Below are 21549 nucleotides of genomic sequence, written 5' to 3' on the forward strand. Positions count from 1 at the left end.
CATGACTCGGCTCGCTCATGGCCACATACAGCTGATGATGGGAAGCGCATTTGAACGCGCTGATCTCTAACACGAGATAAAGAAGGACAAACCCAAATCGTAAGTGCTAATTGAACGAAATACTTCTTTTTGTACACCAGCTTAAAACGATATGCAGAATTTTGATAGTGTAGTCGATTCCCTCCCCCCTTTCCTAAACTATATTAGGTCGGTACTGGGCAGTGTCTGTTGTTTTGCTGTCAATATTTCACTTTTAACAGCTGATATACATAAACGAAATTTTGAATCACACTGATCGCAATGTAAACACATTATGGAAGTCGTCAAAAGCCTAAATGCTGACATGTCTTCTGTAACTTTAGAAACATGTTCTTGCTCTTCTTCTCACGTGAATCAAGTCTTACAATTTTGTTGATTTTGGAATGTTAGGCTATTGAATACATGTGTACATTAATATTTCAATATCTGTGTTGCAGCAAACGGAAATGTCTTATCAAAAAGTGTGCTTGTATTTTGCTTTTGATTTTATCTCAGTTATGATGGTTACAAAACCGGTGATGATTTTCTTTCATTTCCCACCCCTTCCAGTCTTAGATGTCGAATACTTCATAACACACCCGAGGCCAGTAATCTCTCCGTGGACCTCAACAGACTGCTGAACTATCGGACTGCCTATCATGCATCCGTTTGGCCGTGAAGAAGAGACCTCCAGACGGGAGCTCTATGGTTTCTTCACGCGGTGTTTGCGGCGCGGAGAGTGGGAGCTCGCGTCAGCCTGCGTGCGTCAGCTCGGCGACGAGCGCGGAGATGATCCACAAAGCCCGCGGGACATCGTTAAAGCCATCGTTACCCACCCATATCTGCTTAGGTCAGTGAAACCCTGACAGAAATCAATAGGAATGCTTATTCAAGTCATAATGAACCACATGAGCCTATGTCGAAAACAATGTAAACAAATACATTTTCCTCTTTCTGTGGATGTTGCTTACTGTAGTTATAATATCTATTTATGGTATTTTGCCGGAAACTGGTTGTATTGGTTAATGTTTATAAGTGGTACTCAATTTTATTATCGAGAGAGTTCAAGAAACTAAAGTTGAGAGATTTTAAGAGACACATCTGTTATTTTTCTGTTTATACACAGGTGGGAAACAGTGGGCAGCCCTCACATATTGGCCTGGTATTGGCTCCAAGTCCTGGAGAAACGGACTAAAATAAAGGTGTGTTTTTTTTTGTGTAGATATAATTTTCCCATTGATGCTTCTTCCATCAGGAAGCACTCATCTCACTTGCTTTTTCTAATTAAAAGTATGGGTAATTTCTCTGCAGGTGAGCGGGTCTGTGAAGAGAGAACTGGAGTTCTTGTTACTCTTAGAGGAACTTGAAGATGTCCCACAGTCTGTACTTAAGGTAGGAGTATCTCCAACTACTGTATGTTGCCTTCACAGCCCTGACACTGTTGTAACAACTTTATGGCTTTATGTTGACAAAGCACAGATTATTTCCTTTGAACTTTGATAAGGTTCTACTTTATAAGTTGTGCATGTGTGCACATTTAAACAAGACATGTTTAAGAGTTATAATCCTTGACCCAAACTAACCAACTTTGAGATAAATCACATTTAATTAGATTTAAAAAAAAAGTTTTGTGTGGTAATAATCTAGCCTACTAATATAATTTTCATTGCAAAATTCCCGAATGCCAAATTGCAAATGAAATAACAAATAAATTCTTATTTTTGGCTAAAATTCTAAAGGTTGCATTTGGCAAAATGTCTTGGCTATTGGAAATAGTGTAGTGATGTATGAAGCACAGCTCACAGAGAAGTCGCTTTCAAACCATTGGTCAGCGCTGCAAATCTGCATATCCAACTTGAACCCGTTACAAAACCTTTCGCTCTCAAGTGAAATTCTATTGAATTAAACAAGCTAATCTAATCTACATTTAAGCTTATGTCATTAGCTAATTGAATTCCATAAGTTAGGATTTTTATAAATGATTTTGCAAATCTTAGGCAATTGCACATTTTACAAAAATGTGTATCATCTCTTCGATAGTCTATAGACATCATAGATCTTTTGTTAGATCTATACACTATTGTTAAAAAAGAGTTTCTTTGTTGAGATAGTGGTTTTTAAAACCACCAAAAGTGACAATTCCTATTATGAAATGCTGTAGTGTTTTGTTTATAAATTATGTATTTGTGCACATAATCATTTTTTATTATTTTTCAACCTTTAATAAGTTGTCCTTTTTCATGCTGTTACAACGGAATACAAAAGAGAAAAAAAGAAAAGAATCAGGAGGAAAATAATGCAGCGACTGAAAAGAGCAAATTCTTGTTATAATGTCACATTAAAATACCAAGCGTTACATCATTCTCATGAGGTCTGAAAATAGAACATGAAGGAAATTTTACAGCGCATTCAAGATAAGGATTATTTGTAGCACAACCTTATGATTCAAATTGATTATTTTCAGTCTTTTTGAGTGGAACTTCCTCAAACCGAAAGTGCCTCCCATCTAAAACACAGTAGTCTCTTAAGAAAAAGGTGGATTGGCAGATGAGTTCAATCCTTCCCCTCTAGCAACCTGTCACTCACATACACTCAGCAATTAGCAAATGGCAATGATCCAACAATCCCATACATTTCCAATGTACTGAACCAACTGTCGCCCTACATTTATTCTTGTACGAGAAGCCGTATCACTCAGTCATGTCACAATAGGGTAGAAAAAACATTCACAATTTTCATTTCATGCCATCTTTAACTTCCAAAATAGTTAATTTTGTTCTTCCAATTTTGTCCTATATCTTCCTTAGGAGCTGCATTCATTTTGTTCTTCCACTTTGTCCTTTATCTTCCATAGGAGCTGCATGAAGCCTTCCTGTACTCTGAGGAAGTAAAGGGAAAGATTCCAGGTGATTCTACTCCTCCACTGAGTGCCGCTGTTCTGTCCTGCTTCCGTTCTCTTTTAACCCGCCAGCAGCCGCGGCTCTGCCACTCTCTCATCAGCTTCCTTCAGCACGCGGACCACTCCAGAGACCATGCCTTACAGGACGTCTTCATCCAGCACCTCACCGTGAGAGTGAACGTGCCTGTGGAAGAGAGGAACGAGAAATGGGTGGAGGAGGTGTGTGAAGTGCTGGCCTTAGCACCATGGGGGTCCGAGAGGTCAGGTGCTGAGCTAGAGACACTGTGGAAGGGATTGTGGTCGGCTAGAGAAGGGCTCATGACGGAGGAGAGGATTCTGGGATGTCTATTGAGGCCACAGGGCCAAGCTCTGTTGACTGCATACAGCTCCACAGTGCTCAGATTGCTCAAAGAGAAACTGCTGGCAGAAGCTCCACACACACAGGGTGAGTCAGATAAGTTTACTGTAGTCAACCAGGTAAAGATTACATTTTTTAGCCTTAATAATGTCCTTTTTTTTTCTATGAATCATGTAGCCAAATCCTGACACTAACACTAGTAACAGATTTGTCTGTTTTGTTATATAGCCGCTTAGCCGCTTTCCACCGTCGAGCCGAACGGTTCTAAGAACAGCAAAGTTCCAGTTATATTTACACTTGAGCCTGGTACGACACGGCACGATTACAAACCGCTCTCGGCCCGGAACCGGTTGGCTAATCGTGCTGAACCATGCTGGTAGAACGCATGTAGCGAAGTCGCAAATCAGGATTGGTCACTTGTCTGTTGTCTGGCTACCGGTTTCAATGTAGCTGGTTAAGTGCGCTATTTGAGCAACATAAATACAAATTAATAATACATAATGGTCGCTATTTACATCTCATATCGTCTGTAAACTCTTGCATTACCAAGGCAACGACGGACGCATTAAAGATGCTGCTGGGCCGGATCGGCACTGAATGAACTGGTTAAGCAAAGAGAACGGTTTGGCCTGACGGTGGAAAAACGGCTAATTTGTTGAACGGATAAAAAAAGCATTTGGAGACCTACGTCACACCTGAAAATGTCACAAGTAGGCAGGCAGACACATTCCCGTTTACACCTGGTGTTTTAATCCTTCTCTTTTGTCCACTTTCGACCACTTCTGTCCTGATTTTTTTTTTCAAGGGGAGGGTCTATGGGTGGGTAAATGTATGGGTGTTTTTCAGATCTTTTGATCTAATGGACAAAATAAGCTTGAGCAATTTACGCAAAGGAGACGATGGAAAAACATACGGAGAGCAGCAGCTTTCGTTTCTGCTCTGACAGCCACAAGACCATGCTGCATGTTGTGAGTGCGTGTTAGAAATCAGGAATGGTGAGAGAACATTGTTTAGTACGTTTTTCATCTTCAAACCAAACTTGGATCTTCAGTCATCAAAGTTTAAATCCTGTCTGGCTAGCGCGCTTCCCATAATGTTTATGCATTAGGTCAGTAGACAGAGAGTAGGCGATCTTTTGTAAATGTTCGAACACATTCGACCACACGAGCGTCTAGACTACGAAAGCAATCCGGTCGAATTCGTTTTCGACTACCTCTGAAAGTGGACAAGCTCAAAAGACCCCATTTACACCTGTATTTAGCACCGTCCACTTGTGATCTGATCTACCAAAATGCTTAATCTTTTATACCAGTTGTAAACAGGGCCAAAGGGTTAATTCAAGTATTTATTTCTATAAAAAAAACATACTGACACCACTCTTTTGAACAGCATCGTATCTGGAACCAAAAGCTAGCTAGTATTTAAAAGATAAATCTGAACAGCCAAAAATACTGGTATTGGTTTCAACATTCGTGTCATGTTTTAAGGAAGTGAAGGAAACAGACTGTTCGTGGTGTGTTTGCCACCTCCTTTACTGTTGACATAACACTTCTGCTCATGTGGTCCTAGTTCCCTCCTAAAATGTTCTCAGTTGTCACACATGATTGTTTGATCAGACATCATTTTTTGTGTTCTTGATGCATGTCTGAAACTCATCTCTATTCCCTTCTAGTTGACTTGCCTGATCTGGAAAGGGTCATGCTTGGCCTGTGCTGTCATGGTGACAAGCGTTTGGTGTGGAAAGCCATTTACTTTGAGTGTTTGAGCAGTGGAAAACACTTTCTAGAGCAGGTCTTGGTAGGTGTACACAATCAGGCAAACAGTAGCCTGCAAATAAGTGTATTTATCATTCAAATGTAATTTGTCTTTCTTTTTCTGCATTGTTTCCATCCACCTGTTTTTATATGCATTTTGGGATATCGCACTATTATGCGCTCAACTGAGTGGGATACATTTTTTATCCAATAATAAAACAAGCACATAAACTACAATGGAAAAACATTTACCGAATAAATTCATTTTGTGACGGCATAACTGGACTAACCAACAGACCGATCTTGTTGCACTGCATCTGATATGCTAACTTTTGCTCATTCTGAAATGTCTGAGCAATGTCTGTCGTCAAAGTGTTTCAGTATTTATGGCTGCATTCCCAAACAGAAAGCAAGATAACATGGCTGTTTATTGCGTTTCATCTGCGCGCTCTGAGGAGTAATATATTATAGGCCTATATTATATACAGTGGCTTCTGCATCAACTTTTTATTTATCGCCAGTTTATCAGGAAGTGACGATTTGTTCTCTTCGACTCACTGGATGGAAACAGTGCTTTATTTGCAAATGATTTTTGCGATATTCTAATTTTTCGCATAAGCTAAATTCGCAACTTTGGATGGAAACAAGCAACTGTCTTATAGTTAATCAACGAGAGTCAAGTTTCTTTCCTTTAAAAAAACATGTATAAAAGTGTATAGATGAAAGCAACTCAAAGTTTCCTTTAGTGGTATAATTGCAATAATCCATCCTCTGTTGTTTGCAGCTTACTGGTTTAGATCTCATAAAAAGGGAGGAATTCTCTAAACTGGAAACACTGTTGCAGACTGAGTTTCAGCCTTTGTCCCGTCTCTTGTTGTTGCTGGGCTGGACACATTGTCAAAGCCTGGATTCTGCCAAGAACCTTCTTAGAGTCCTGCATCACCAACAGGTTTGTAGCCAGATATTTGACTGTCAGTACAAAGTCTGGTCCATTCTGCTGATCATTCTGGCCAAGAACAACTCACTAAGACAGATATTTCATTGATATGTACTGTATGAGTTGATAGAACAATAATAGACTGGTGTGGAAAAAATAGTTGCACAGAAATGTTGGCCTCTGACCAGCTACATAGTAAACACTAAAAAATCATTCATATCAGCAACCCAGTATCTTGGTAACATAACATTGTTAATAACAATAAAAAAAACTGCCTGAAAATGGCAATGCCAGCAAGATTTAGTCATTTTTTGTTTAAAATAACCTTCTTTAAAGGGTTAATTCAATTTCAATTCCTGAAAATGTTTATATAATAATCCTAAAGTTACAAGAACATATACTTCAAAAATCCCCTCCAGCTGAGGTGTGATCATGACATGCACTTCTAAATGTTGTGTTTGCAAATGCAACACTTGTGATTGTGAGCATTTAGTTTGTCTCCATTTCAAAGCTGTGGCCTGGAGATTTTTGATATGTTTTTTCTGTCTTTTTTTCTTATATATGTTTATTTATGTGTCATATGTGAATGATTACACATTAGTTTATGTAAATGAATGAGTAAGCCTTTCTTTCTTTCTCTCTGTAGCCCCAGACCACTGATTCAGTATTGAGTGAGTTAGCCTGCACTCTGTCCTCTCGACTTGCTGTACTGGAATGGTGCAATCAGAACAATCCGTGAGTTTAAACACTGTTTGTACATTTTCACATAAAAATCATTTCCTGTTATAGATTAATAGCTATTTGTTCACCTTCACTACAGTTCAAAGGTTTGGGGTCGGTAAGATTTTAAAATGTTTTAAAAGAAGCCTCTTATGCTCACCAAAGTTACATTTATTTGATACAGTAAAAAACTTAAAATAACTGTTTTCTATTATGTTTTATTTATTCCTGTGATGGCAAAGCTGAATTTTCAGCAGCCATTATTACTCTAGCCTTCAGTGTCACATGATCCTTCAGGAATTATTCTAAAATGATTTATCTAATACATTATTTTATGCTGATATGATTGAATTTCTTGTTATCAATGTTGAAAACATTTTATATTTTTTCTGGATTTTTTTATAGATAGAATGTTCAAAAGAGCATTTATTTTAAATAGAAATCTTTTGTAACATTATAAATGCCTTAAAGGGTTAGTTCACCCAAAAATGAAAATTCTGTCTGTAATTACTCACCCTCATGTTAACTGTTGCTTTTGATCAATTTAATGCTTCTTTGCGGAATAGAAAAACCTTACTGACCCCAAACTTTTGAATGGTGGAGTATGGTCTTTTTTTTGTTCACTGGTATGCATACTTACACAGAGGGATATCCCATGAATCCTTGCTGAGTCACTTACACATGCTGGACCATCACTCTGCACTGTACGTGCTGCACTGCCTGACACCCCTTGCCAAGTACGAGGAGCACAAGGTGCTTGAACTACTGCAGAGAACAGGTAAAAGAATCATGCTGTCACAGGGGGTTCATTTAAATTCACACGCATCTGCTGAACATTAAAATCTTTATTTCTCATTTGTAGGAAATCCTTCATTAGTGGACTCACCCAACTTCTCTGTCCAGCGAAACATCACTCTGTTTCAAGGCTTCTGTGCCATGAAGTATGCCTTGTACGCCATCTGTGTGAACGCACACATGCATACCGGCTGCCTGGACTGTGAGCCTCGGCATCAGCAGCAGACAGAGGCGGGACAGGGGGAGGAGCCAGCTGAAGGTGACCGCTGCTTTTTTCCTCTAGGAAAACAGAAACTTGTTAGATCAACCTTAATAAGCTCGTGATAATATACACTATACCAGTTTAAAAACTTTCATGCATTAGAGTGAATTTAATATGATCTTTCCATTTAATTTTCACATTAAATGAGCAAAAATATGATTTAATCACCATCATTTTGCTAACTACATACTTCCCATACGCTTATTTGTGTTATTTCATAGTTTTTATGAATTCATTGTTCTAAAATGTGGGCAATAGTGAAAGATTTAATAGGTGTGTCCAAACTTTGACTGGCAGTGTGTTTCTTTTTTATTTATAGCTTTATTTATTTTTACATTATTAATTTTGTAATTCTTTTTAAATACATTAACAAAAACATTTCATTGCATTATTTGTATTTATTTATTATGGTTTCAATGATTTACTAAATGCCATGGTGCAGGAATTCAGTAGTTATTCAGTACATACATCATTGTACCACTTTTTGCTAAATAATAATTTTTTTTCTGTTTAGTTTTTATAAGAAAATGGACAAACAAAATGTGATGTTTCATCCTTGCTCTTCCCTTTAATTTCTTACTCTTCCCAGGATGCTCCGATTTGTTACAGCACTACCTATCAGAATGTCAGCTGTACCTAGAAGCTGTTCCGGCATTATTCCGTTTGGAGCTCTTGGAGAACATTTTCTCCCTCCTCTTCCTGTCTGACACTGACTTTAGCCCACAAGCAGATCAGTCTAGCACCGGCCCAGAAGCCCAACCAGACACTGAGAGAATAAAATCAGACAGTACCAAAGGTGTGAGTATGGCTGAGAGCATCTTAAAAGTAGAAAATGTTGGAAAGATGGAGGGATTGAAGGAAGAGGTCCAGGATGGAGAGTCTGATCAGATAAACCCTGAACTGGGCCACCTGACATCAGGGTGTCGGGGGTTTCTGGTGGATTTGAGTGTGATGGAGCGGATTCTACGGCTGGTGAGGGAGGGCTTGGAGGGTGTGTGTGGGGTCGGGCAGGAGGACGGCAGGGCGCTTGCGGCCGATGTGGAGTTGGCAGAGAGTCTGGGATGTTCTGTTACTGTGGAAACATTCAGCGCCCGGTTACAGAGATTGTCTAAATACACAGCAGAGGCCCAATGGAGACTGCAGATTGTTACTAGTAACAATGGCAATGGGAATGGTGAGCAGTTTTATGTAGGATTTTGACATTCTTACTGTGTGTTTATTTGAATCAAAAGTGACAGTAAAGACATTTATAATGTTACAAAAAAAGATTTCTGATTCAAATAAATGCTGTTCATTTGAACATTTTTGAAGAATCATGAAAACATGTATAATGGTTAAAGCAACACTAATGAACATTTTTTACCTTAAAATAATGTTTCCAAAATCGTATCAGTGGTTCATCAAGTCGTAACAGGGTGAAAGGCACTCCTGGATTCGCTTTGCAGCCCTATATCTGCTATAACCACACTATGCAAGTTTGCCAAACCGGGTCGCGTTTCTGTAGTTCGAATGAGACATAAGAAACTACAAATTTGACTTGCTTTACGTCAAGCGTTACAATAGTCATTATTTATTTTTTCTTCGTTTCTGATGTCGCAATACATCATACTTTCATGAAATCATGCAACATACTCTACCTTGTCTGTGGACATCGTTCATTTCAAAGCCGGTGCTAGATAAACAGTGAGCGTGTGTGCGACTGTAGACTGCGGGCGGCGAAATTATTTACGACAGCGGTAATGGACAATTCCTCTTCCAACCTGTAGTGCGACCGAAGAGGAAAAGTTCCTTAGTGTTGCTTTAATGTATCACAGTATTAAGCAGCACAAGTGTTTTCAACATTGATGATGATGTTTCTTGTGCACAAAATCAGCATATTAGAATGATTTCTTTCAAAAACATAAAAAAAACCCCATTTGAACAGTAGTCTTTGTATTCACGTCTGTGTGTGTTGTGTTTTATAGATGGCTTGTACCTCCCATCTCCACTCCCCAGTCCGGCACTTCCTCTGAAACGCGAGGGTAGTGGCAGCAGCAGTTCAGGCGTACGGAGGAGGAGAAAAAACCACCGGCATCGCTCTGAACGTCCCGTCTCATCTGAACGACAGAACGGGGAGGTCAGCACCAGCACCTCAGGTCAGCACACACAAACACACACACACCTACAAAAGCTTCCTTACCACATCATGGCTAAATACTAATGTTGATAATTGGTCATGCTGCCTTTCAGACGGTGGTGTGTGTGTTGGAGCCGCTTACCGTGGAAGTGAAGCGTGTCCGTGTGGTGGACCTCACAGCTGGCTGGTTCCTGCGATGCTCTCCCCTCCTGAGTCTCTCCTCATCGCATGCATACGCAGAGGCAACAACATAGAGGCCCAGCAGGTGAGATATGATGTCATAGATGATGGTGAGATTTTTGAGAGGTCTGTAAAGAAGCAGAGCCTTAAAATGATTGGTGATCCAAGCCGTATTCTTTATAAGGAGTATGAGCTGATGCCCTCGGGCAGGAGATATAGGGTACCGACCTGTAAGCTGAATGGGTATAAATTCTCTCTAATTCCATTATCAATAAAATTATTGAACAGCAAGTAATTATTGGTGTGTGTGGGTGAGGTTAGATGTCGTGGAATGTGTTGGCTATTGTGTAATGTCTTAGGTGTAGGTATAGTGTATTAGAATTGTAAATGTCATTTGGAAATGTTATGTTTTGGGTTGTATGGATGAAGTGTGACTGCATGGTGGATTGTTGTGTGTTGACCTGCTCTCTCGATTGACCAAGAAAAAATTCTCCTAAGTGAGACAATAAAGGATAAATTAACTAATTAACTAACTAATGATGTCATTCCAATTGTGTTTAAGTCACTGTCTATTGACATTGACTGACATATTGACAGTGTAAATATGTTAAAAATATTTTTTTTAGCACAATCTTATTCTGTGTGGGCCTGCTCATTAGTCAGTGTTAGTTCAGATCCATGTTTTTAGGCTTTTTAAATGCCGTGTGTATGTGTTATGTTTGTTTATTAGGTGATTGCTATGTATGGTTTGGAGAACTCTGAGTGTGCAGGTGAACTTGTCTTTATGGACCGGTACCGCGAGGTTCTGAACGAGCTGGCTCAGGTGGAACAGAAGATAGAGAGCCAGTCACTTTCTTCATCATCCTCGTCTTCAGAGGGTCTAAGCACAGTGGTTGTTGCTCCAGTGGGCAGGACCAGAATGGGCAGCAGCAGCAGATTCACACTTAAGAGTATTGGGAGCGCAGCAGCTGCAGGTATCACACACACACACACACACACACACACACACACACACATACACATACACATACACACACACACACACACATTTATGAATCTAAAGAGAAAATACCACGGACTTCTATTTTGCTATAACGCTATAATTTCTTAAGGCCAACCCCTTAAGAATAAAGTGGGCCATGTTATTGTGAATTAAGGATGACTGTAGACCCCCTTGTTATTTTTTTTTCCTCAGGCATGGCTTTTTATTCCATTTCTGATGTGGCTGAACGTTTACTTAGTACCCCAAGCCGGCCGATACCCTGTCTAGAGGACAGCTACTGGCTGTCCCAGTGCTCTATAGACTCCCCTGACCTCGTACGACCCCTGGTGGAAGAGTTTAGCCCTGCAGCTATGGCGGCCTTTGACCTCGCCTGCTGTCACTGCCAGCTGTGGAAAACTTCACGGCAGCTGCTTGAGACTGCAGAGAGAAGACTCAACATCTTCCTGGAGGCCAGAGGTGTGATTACATCAATCAGCTTTATTTTGGCCATCCTTATTGCTGAGCCCTGACTTATTTTACATATATTTTTCCTACTGCAGGTGTACGAGTTGATGCAAAGGTTCCTCACGCCAACGGTATTAGAGGCTTCCCTTCAGTACTGCAACAAATCAGCAAGGTCCTTAACAGAACCTCCGTCAGCAAAGGCACAAGTAAAACAGGTCTGAAGTATTCACACTCATGCGCAAATACGTATTTTTTTGCTATTCCTTATATTGCATCTTTATTTTAACGTCTTACTCTCTCTAGATTGTAATGGAGAGGAGAATGCTGTTTACTGCCCCTTTGGCTGTAGTGCCCAGGAAGTGCTGCTGTCTTGTCATTTAACATTAACGGAAGAGAGTATCGCATCTCGTCTAAACCTGAATCAGCGTTTAGAGGTCACGCTTCAAACCCTGACCTCTGCCACCAACACCTCAGGTACTAGCAAAGTGAGCTAGCCATTGCTTTTGTGCTTGTTTCATCATGCCCTGAAACTTTATGGCACACTGAAAACCCTCAGTGTTTCCTTAGTAACCCTTTTTCTGGCATAGATTTACATTGACTATGGCGTGTCCCCTTTGAATTTCATTTATTAATTTTGTCATCTTTTGTTCCCATGTAGTAGACGCTCTGGCGGGGAGCTCTCTCCTGACAGCGCTGGCCGAACAAGCTGGTCTCAAGCAGTCTGAACTGGATTCCCACCCGGTACGAACTGCTATGAAACAACTCCTGCAATATCTGGACCAGCTCTGCCCGTTTGAGCCTGACAGCGCCCCTGGCAGACCAGATTACATACGCAACTTCCTTGATTACGTCAACGTGTTGGCTTCAGTACTGGTGCGCAGTTTATGGTCAGAGGGTAAGACCAAACATTCTAATAAACAGAATTATTAAAAAGTAATGTCTATAAAGTATTATGAGCTCTGAGTCTGATATTTGTGATCTGATCTCAGATCAATCCATGGAGGTGAAATTGGGAAATCCTCTTTTACTACTGCTTCAGTCGCCTACCCAGCTCCTCTCTCTCCTTCTGTTCGACAGACAGGTGTCACCTGACAGGTGATGAAGGATCTGTCTTTCCTGAAAGTGCTGGACTTTACAAATGTACAAATATTTATCATCAGTCATATTCTTTTCTCTTTGCAGGGTTCTTTCTCTCTTGCAGCAGGAGCAGTTGCGTTTGAGTGTGCAACAGGTTATAGTTCAGCGCTGCTGTGAAACTCTCCCTCTCTGGGATTCTAGGACTATGACCTTTTCTCAGGGGCAACCGAGGATTGCAGGGTTCAACGGCGGGGCGTTCTGCCCGGCCAGCATTGCCTCAATTTTCCAGCAGCACGCTCAGGAGTGCGCCCCTTCCCTTGACCTCTCTGACCTTGCCACATCCTCTGACCCTAGCTCTGAGTCTGAGGTCTCACTGGAGGACACATCTGCTACATCCACAATCCTCTCCACCTCTCCGCCCTCACCATCTTCATGTCCTCCTTCTTCTTTTCTCCTCACTCCATCTGCGCTGTCTTTTCTGAAGTCCCGTTCCCCCCTTGTTGCCGCGCTGGCCTGCCTCAGCGCCAGTCGGGGGGGCGTGATCCGGGCAACTTCCTCTGGCTGGTCAGGCTTGCCTTCATATTTTCGCGGATCTGGACGTAAAGAAGCAGTTTTGGATGGAGACCAAATCGCAAGAGAAGGGGAAGCCCTGCTTAAAAACTTCCCGATCTTGAGAATGTACCTCCGGTCCATGGCTGAGCCAGTTCTGGGGGTCTCGTTGGAAGCAGAAGAGGGTCTTGGGCTGGCTCTCTGTGGGAAGCCCGTGGTGGGAATGCTGTTTTCTGGCCTGCAGGGAAATGCATCGCAAGCAATGGCTGCTGAAGCATTCCAGCAATCCCTAAATGTTGGCGATCTGAACAGAGCCCTAGAGCTCCTAGAGCTTTATGCACAACCCTGCAGCCAGGAGGGGGCCCTCCGGGACAAACTACTGGCATGCACTGCTCTGCAAGGTAAGATTCCTCTCAGATTTACAGTACGTGCAACAGAATCTGGGATTAAATATGACAAAATACCTACTGTATGTAAAATTTCAAGGCAAAAAATGCCTAGTCTATTCTATTCTGGGTTTTGTGACATTTTAGTGACCTGCAACTGCAAGGTATCTTTATTCTTTGTGTCTGCATTGTCTTTATTCAATATCTTTTAGGTGGGTGATGTTAAAGTCGCAATAAAACTGAATTAGGGACATCTTTTCATCCATATTGTGATGTAAATGGATTATCAAAAAAGAAAATCTATAGAGCGAGGACTTGGTTCTATGCACTGGTTGTTGATTGGATGTTGAGATGTGGGTGTGGCACTCATATGGAGGCAGATGGAGGCGAGCTTGCAAGGGCAGGGTTTAACTAGACTAAATGATAGGAGAAGTCCTGCATACATAAGTCTTTTTTTCAGTTTTGACATTTTGATTAAATACTACGAGGTGTAAAAAAATGAAACATTTGCACAGATGAATTTTTCACAATAAGATCTATAAAATACGTTTAGAAAATATATTTTTAATTTGCAGTTAATAAAAAGTGTCCTTTGATTGGGGAAAAATAGAAAATTCTCAAACTTGAAACCGTGATTACGCCTTGATTATGATGTCACATGCATTATTTGCAACATCTTTTATTTTGTAGGTAATTGTTTTGATTGAGAAGTCATTTAAATCAGTTGATTCAGTATTTGACAATTATGTTGTGTTAAAAATATTCATTGAAGGTACAAAATGCCCCTGAAAATATATTTCTGGTGGGCATTGTCCCATAAATTATACAAAAAAATTTTTTTTCAGACAGTCAAGACCATAAAAGAGGAAGTTTAACAGGTAACTATGTCTTTTTGTAAAGAAAGCAGCGGTGTGGAGCAGTTGTTTCGTGTAAGGGACTGGGAGCTGCGTGGACGTGTGGTTCTGCAGGGTTTGGACCGATGGCCTTTACAACACTGTTTAGAGTTGCTGCAATTCTGTCTCAGTGACCAGAACACCCAGGATCCTCTCCGAGAGCAGCTTCAGCAGAGGAAACAGGAGCTGGACATGTACCAGCGGGTCAGTCTGACACAGCAATTCTCTACTGAAACCTTATTTACTCTGTGGCAAAAGGAATTCTCTGTTTAGCAGTTTGCTTGTATTTTATGTTGCAATAACTAAAGAAAATCTTTGACACTTTGATGTGCATAAACATGTCAGCATGTCAACAAGAAAAATTATACAATGTCATCTTCTGTCTGTGTTTATAAGCTCCAGACAGAAGCTTAAATTGCAATCAGTGCAAGTTTATGCACACAACTGTAATGGCCATATTTTAGAAGTTGTCTGATGACATCGTTTTGTTGTTTAGATGCTGAGTTTGGAGCTACCGTTGCCATGTGAGACGTGGCAGGAGTTGAGGGAGAAGTCTACAAAGGATCCTGAATCTGTCTTCAGTTTAATGCTGGAGGCCAGGGTGAGATTATTGAACCATTCAAATAAAACAATCTTTGATTTGGGCATCACTCAGAATTAAATTATGATCTAAATTATGTTTACATTGTAGTATATTGACTCGACTGTACCAACAATACGTGGAGATTAATTAGCCTTTTCCACAGTTTTGTGTTTCTGGCTTCCAGACTGGTGCTTGCAGAGTAAACTTATTTCCAATAACAACAATTGGCCGAGCCTAACAAATACAAGTTTGGGTGTCTTTGTTCGAATTAAATATTTAGAAAATGTTTGAACTGCTGTGGTGCTGAAGATCCCACAACTATGTTCGTCAGACCCAGGCCTATATTCACTATTATATATCACTTACTATATTTTGAGTCGGCTTCAGGCCATCACAAATGCTAGTTTGTTTAATTCTAAATGGTAGCACTAATATTAAGTCATTTATGTCATTCTATGTGTGTTTTTGGTGTGACTGCATTTTTGTACTCTGTGTGAAAACTTTTCGATCTGGTCCATGAATTCAACAAGGGAGCATAAAAGAGGTTATGAAATTTGAACTTTAGTGACCCTGCTGTATGTCTGCAGCTGTTTACATAAGACCAACATGCTTTCTAGAGTATAAAACAGGAGATTAGAGTGAATTTGGGTAACAATCAAGTCATTTTGTGTGAAATGGAGGTTACGGTTTTCAGATGTTGTAAGATACAGTGTCCCTGCTGAATATCTGCAGCTCTTTATATCAAAAGTGTTATTTAGATAATAGCATGCTAATATAATGGGTGCAGACCCAGAGTGGAACTAACTTTTGTACCCTGTGCAGTGACATCATTTCCGATTCTAGTAAAAAAAGGGCTATAATACGAATGATCAGTTTGTGTGTTCTCAGGAGTTTGAGTTGTGTGGCCAGTGGGTGCAGCTGTATTCAGTTTCTGATCAGTCTCGAATGCAGCTACAGACCGAACACCTGCTATTCCTCCTAGAACAGAATTACACAGAAGATGCTTTTCAGGTATGTATATTTTATGATTTCTCTTGGTTTCAATTTTTGTATAGAAACATATGAATACCTTGTATCTGTATTAAGTTGAAAAAAACTTAGTTAAAACAGTTTTTACTCTGTCAGTGACTTGGACCCAAACTGGGCCTTCCATATGATCCACATGAAAGCATATACTGAACACTACCATTCAAAAATGTGGGGTCTATTGGCTTTTTTAATGTTTTTTAAAAGCAGTCTCTAATGCACATCAAGGCTGCATTTATTTGATCAAAAGTACAGTAAAACAGGAATATATTAAATATTATTAATGTAACTGTTTTCTATTTTAATATATTTTTAAAATGTAATTCATTCCTGTGATGGCAAAGCTGAATTTACAGTGTTACATGATTTGGTCCTCAAGAAACATTTCTTATTATCAATGTTTAAACAGTTTCAACATGCTGCTTAATATTTTTGTTGAAACTGTGATGCATTTTTTCAGGATCCTTTGATGAATAGAAAGTCCAAAAGAACAGCATCTATTTGAAATAGAAATATTTTATTACATTATAATTTAAATGTCTTTACTGTCACTTAAGCTCAATTTAATGCATCCTTGCTGAACTTTCTTTAAAAAAAAAAAAACTGAACTTTTGAACTGTAGTGTATATTCCATATGAATAGATATGAAATTGCCTGTGAAGTTGAATATTTTGCAGCTAAATGCAATTTGACTCCGTGATTTGCTTTGTAAAGCTTTATCCAAACAAAATAGATTGTGAAAAAAAGACTCTCTCTGTACCCAGCTTTTGGAAGCTCTTTCTGATTCGATGGGTTTGGAGGTCAGTGAGCAAGCCCTCGATCGAAGACCTGGATTGGCTGCCTGTCATTTCCTGTCAGATTACCTCACCCTACACTTCCAGAGTCAGATGACTCTTGCTCGGAGACGCCACATCCATGCCCTGCACCTTGGCTCAAAGGTAACAATGTTTGACCTAATCAAATAACACAGATTCAGTTACCCAAAATAAATACTCTTGCCGCAGTAATACGTACCTGTTGCAGGTTCTACTGACTCTGCCGCAAGCATCTCGTCAGGATTATTTTTCCCTGCTGTCTGATCCGCTTCTCATGCTGGAGCAGCTACTGATGAATCTGAAGGTAGACTGGGCCACCATTGCCATCAGCACTCTACGGAGCCTTCTTCCGGCTCAGGACGCTGGCATCACAAACCAAGACATTGACACCCTACTGGCAGATTATGCCAGGAAGGCTCTTGATTTTCCTTATGCACCCAGAGAGTGGTCGCGTTCTGGTGAGTTGGAGCAATGGATCAATTCATTGCTGTATTGCTAGCTGAAAACAAACATTTATGTCCATTTTTTGTGTTATTAGAGATTTGAGATCATTGTATAAAGCATTGCACCTCTGTTCTCCCTCTCTTCTTCTGTCTCAGATTCTGTCATTAGTCTGCAGGATGCATTTCTGCAGTGTCCAGCCCAGGAGAGCTGCCCGTCTTCTCCAAGCCACACCCCTCCTCCATCAACAGGTATAAGCCACACCTCTTTCATTGAACACACCTTTTCTTTCTCAGCCACACCCCATTTAGCATGTAACAGCACTGGGGGGACATCTAGCTTTTAATTACTGGTAATAGTAAAATAGTTCAGTATGTGGCATTAAAGGCTGGAATACATACACACCATTTGAAACTGGAACAGATTTTAGGCACCATTTTAGACTGGGCATCATGCACTTAACAAATGAGCATCACACTAACAAACTCTCAAGTCGTTCCTAAGTGCTGGAAAACACTACATGATTTTTGCCCCGATTTACAATCTGGAGCAGTTGATGCTAACTGTCCATTGATTGCGCACTTCAAAATCTCTAGTAGTAGTTCACCTGGGTAATCATTTTCGCGTACTGTTTTTCAAATACTATGTATTCTGGCATACTTCTCTGTTGGTGTATTGTTTTTTTGCATACTGTATAATAGGGAAGTATTCTATTTCGGATGCAGCGTGTGTTCTAAAATCGGCTCAAAATATCAAACGCATTTGATATCCTCCAACTGGATGGAATCTGGAATCTTCTGCTGAACACACAAGAAGATATTTGGATGTCAGTAACCAAACAGTTGATGTACCCCATTGACTTCCATAGTAGGGAAAAAAATACTATGGAAGTCAATGGGGTACATCAACGTTCAGTCAACATTCTTCAAAATATTTTCTTTTGTGTTCAGCAAAAGAAAGAAATTCATACATTTTGAAGTGAACTATTCCTTTAAGGGGCCGTTCACACAGAAAGCACATTCATAAGAACATAATTCATAATTTTCTCCATAAGAGTCTCGCTAATTACAGACTTGCTAAATCCAGTACACTGGAGATGCTTATTGTTATCATTATTCTATGATGACCCCATAGTTTAGTTTTGAAGTCATGTTTGCAGACATTTATTTTTCAGGCAGCACACCCATGCACACACCCTCCAGTGAGAGACGGCCCAGTGAGAAGAGGATCCGGCAGCTGGCCACACCTTTCACCCCTCCGGAGAAAACACCTGACCGCAAGGACTGGATCCCAGACCACAAACAGCACATCTGTATGGTCTGCCAGAGGGAGAGATTCACCATGGTGAGAGAGACAGTTTGAGATGGGTTGTGAATAAGCGTATGTGATAGGATTAGGTCCTGCTGTGATTTCCTGTTCTCTTAGTTAGGCATCTCTATAAGAATTTAAGTCTTAACGTAAACCTTATCCTGTGTCAGTTTAACAGACGACACCACTGCAGACGCTGTGGCAGGCTGGTGTGTCATTCCTGCTCCAGCAGGAAGATGGCTTTAGAGGGCTCTGAAGAGCCTGTCAGAGTCTGTGACCAATGCTACAACTTTTTCCACACGGAGTAAGACAGATGCACACATGCCTATAGCACATTTCAGAAGTGCACAAGGGCTACAGGACTTGTAGATGTTAATAGGTTGGCAACTGAAAACCGATTGTTCAGTAGTACGATTCCCAATTGCATGACTCGATGAGATGATTCTTTTTAGTGAATCAAACACGTACATCTTACAATTTATTTAAATCAGTGTAGTTACTGACTGGTTGTTCATATCACAATGTTTATTTAACAGTGTGTATTCCAATTATAGGATTGCATTTATGTCACCTTTAAAAAGACTGAAAAGTCATTATAAAGTCTGTGTAAACAATAATTGTTTTAAATGGATTGTCTAAATGAGCTCATCATTTGACAATAGTTACATTTCTATTTTTTACAAATACATTACAAGATTAACATTACACTTTATTTCGATGATCCACTTTAGACACTATATACTATAAGTATATCATACCCTGATATATATCCTATAAGTATATCCAACTATAAGTAACTTTGCAGCTACATGCCAACTATCTCTCAGTATTAGTAGACTGTAGTAGATTTTTAGTAGACTGTTAGGCTAGGTTTAAGTGTTAGGGTTTGATTTAGTTATTTAAAATATATTAAAATAGAAAAATCTACTCTTTAAAATTGTACAAAGATTTCCCAATATTACAGTTTCACTGTATTTTTGATCAAGTAAATGCAACCATGGTGAGCTGAGCATAAGAGATTTCTTTCAAAAACATTAAAAATATTCTTCTGACCACAAACCTTTTCTCTTATGTTGTGTTTATTGCAGCTCAGATGAGGAGCTTGATCAGGGGGAAGGTAAACTTGTCATACACACAAATAATGAGTTTTACATACATTTCTTCTGGTTGAATGGCAAAATGTTGGTGCCTTTATTCAGATGATGATTACAAGATTATAAACTAAACTTTTCTTAGTAGCTGGCAGCCCTGCATCTATTGACGGAGTCCTGAATGGGGTTCTCAGTCTGCCTGAGGTTCCACGAAAGCAGTATCGCCTGAGTCCAAACCCAGCAGAGAACCAGCGGCTGAAGAGCGAGTTCTACTATGAACAGGTGTGATTCTCTACTCACACTGGAACTGAACAATTGGTCGTTTTTTAAGGAACGATAGTAAAATAAATCTTTGTATTTTCATTTACATTTCTTAACAATGGACACTTTGTGTGTTGAAGGCACCCAGCGCATCCCTGTGTGTCGCTATACTGACGCTCCACAGTGATCACGCAGCCTGCGGGGAGCAGCTTATTGGCCACTGCCGCTTACTCTCCCGCAAACTGACCAATCCTGAGGTGGATGCGCGTCTGCTGACAGATGTGATGCGGCAGCTGCTGTTTAGTGCCAAACTGATGTTTGTAAACGCAGGATGCACCCAAGAGCCGGCACTCTGCGACAGGTGAGACATTTACTTGTGTAATCCAAATGTAATATCCGTTTAATTTTAAAAGCATAAACTAAGAGTGAGGCAGAATCAAATTTATAAAAAGTCTCTTTTTGCTCAACCAGGCTGCATTTATTTGATCAAAAATACAGTAAAAATTGTGAAGTATATTTACAATAACTATTTTCTATTTTAATATATTTTAAAAATTGTATTTATTCCTGTGATGGCAAAGCTGGTTTTTCAGCAGCATTTTGTTCAGCCTTCAGTGTCACATGATCCTTCAGAAATCATTCTAATGTACTGATTTGGTGCTCAAGAAACATTACTTATACATTTATTATTATTATCAATGTTGAAAACATACATTTAAAATGTTGTGCTTTTTATATTTTTTTGTGGAAACGCTAATACTTTTTTTTTTCAGGATGTCTTTAATGAATGGGAAGTTGGAATGAACAGCATTTATTTTAAAGCGAAATCATTTTATAAAACCTTATAAATGTTTTAATACTCAAATTTTTTATCCGTTTAATGCATCCTTTTTTTGTATGAATTTTGTTTTTACTTTTACTGACCTAAAACTTTTGAATGGTTGTGTATCTTTATTTCACTTGTCTTTAATTCATTCTCTCTTCATTCATAGTTACATCAGTAAGGTGGATGTGTTGAAGATCCTGGTCAGTGCAAACTACAAATACATTCCATCTCTGGATGATATTCGGGAAACGACTGCAGTGACGCGCCTGCGCAACCAGCTTCTAGAGGCCGAGTACTACCAGCTGGCTGTGGAGGTGAGACTACTCACTCAAGATTCAAAGTAATAGTTCAATCAATGACAGACTCACACTCATGATGTCTTTGCCTCAGTGGAACACAAAAGCAGATTTTTAATGCCTGTCTTTTCCAACAAGTGAATGAAGTTTAAATAGCACAAAATAAATAACAATTACCAATCTAGTTGTGTGTCTTGATTTTGGGTTCAGCTGTTTTTCTGCAATCTGTTTTTGTTTATAATGCTCAGGTGTCGACTAAGAGTGGACTGGACCCGAACGGGGTTTGGCAGGCGTGGGGTATGGCGTCTTTGAAGGCTGGAAATCTGAGCGGAGCCAGAGAGAAGTTTGCCCGTTGTCTCAAACCACCAGTAGATCGGAACCAGCTCAACAATGGAGTGAGACTTTTGCAGGAGATCGTTCAACACCTGGAGTCCACAGTCAAACCTACTCTTAGCACGGTAATGCTACGCCCAGACCCTTAAGACTGGACGGGCATCTTGACTTTCCTTAC

At 39.9% G+C, this 21549-nt stretch overlaps 1 protein-coding gene across 4 annotated transcripts in view; it reads left to right on the top strand.

Annotated features, from left to right (window-relative positions):
* zfyve26 (zinc finger, FYVE domain containing 26) overlaps window positions 1-21549 on the top strand; it is a 27152-nt gene continuing 5603 nt past the window's right edge. The window contains exons 1-33 of one of the 4 annotated variants that reach the window (XM_081351853.1): window positions 1-99; window positions 589-868; window positions 1145-1220; window positions 1330-1410; window positions 2873-3362; window positions 4948-5072; window positions 5814-5978; window positions 6613-6701; window positions 7331-7464; window positions 7549-7740; window positions 8333-8917; window positions 9708-9878; window positions 9973-10124; window positions 10770-11013; window positions 11235-11498; window positions 11582-11701; window positions 11790-11960; window positions 12145-12381; window positions 12476-12581; window positions 12669-13513; window positions 14399-14595; window positions 14888-14992; window positions 15863-15985; window positions 16765-16938; window positions 17024-17273; window positions 17415-17507; window positions 18416-18600; window positions 18735-18868; window positions 19653-19681; window positions 19801-19937; window positions 20057-20277; window positions 20909-21056; window positions 21287-21496. In XM_081351853.1, the coding sequence (XP_081207979.1) occupies window positions 678-868; window positions 1145-1220; window positions 1330-1410; window positions 2873-3362; window positions 4948-5072; window positions 5814-5978; window positions 6613-6701; window positions 7331-7464; window positions 7549-7740; window positions 8333-8917; window positions 9708-9878; window positions 9973-10124; window positions 10770-11013; window positions 11235-11498; window positions 11582-11701; window positions 11790-11960; window positions 12145-12381; window positions 12476-12581; window positions 12669-13513; window positions 14399-14595; window positions 14888-14992; window positions 15863-15985; window positions 16765-16938; window positions 17024-17273; window positions 17415-17507; window positions 18416-18600; window positions 18735-18868; window positions 19653-19681; window positions 19801-19937; window positions 20057-20277; window positions 20909-21056; window positions 21287-21496 (6444 nt within the window). In that variant the 5' untranslated portion in view covers window positions 1-99; window positions 589-677. The remainder of the gene's footprint in view (window positions 100-588; window positions 869-1144; window positions 1221-1329; window positions 1411-2872; window positions 3363-4947; window positions 5073-5813; window positions 5979-6612; window positions 6702-7330; window positions 7465-7548; window positions 7741-8332; window positions 8918-9707; window positions 9879-9972; window positions 10125-10769; window positions 11014-11234; window positions 11499-11581; window positions 11702-11789; window positions 11961-12144; window positions 12382-12475; window positions 12582-12668; window positions 13514-14398; window positions 14596-14887; window positions 14993-15862; window positions 15986-16764; window positions 16939-17023; window positions 17274-17414; window positions 17508-18415; window positions 18601-18734; window positions 18869-19652; window positions 19682-19800; window positions 19938-20056; window positions 20278-20908; window positions 21057-21286; window positions 21497-21549) is intronic. The other 3 variants (XM_081351854.1, XM_081351855.1, XM_081351856.1) reach the window with 3 other exon arrangements.

Source organism: Scardinius erythrophthalmus (assembly GCF_964197995.2).
Source record: "Scardinius erythrophthalmus genome assembly, chromosome: 21".
Classification (NCBI taxonomy): Eukaryota; Metazoa; Chordata; class Actinopteri; order Cypriniformes; family Leuciscidae; genus Scardinius; species Scardinius erythrophthalmus.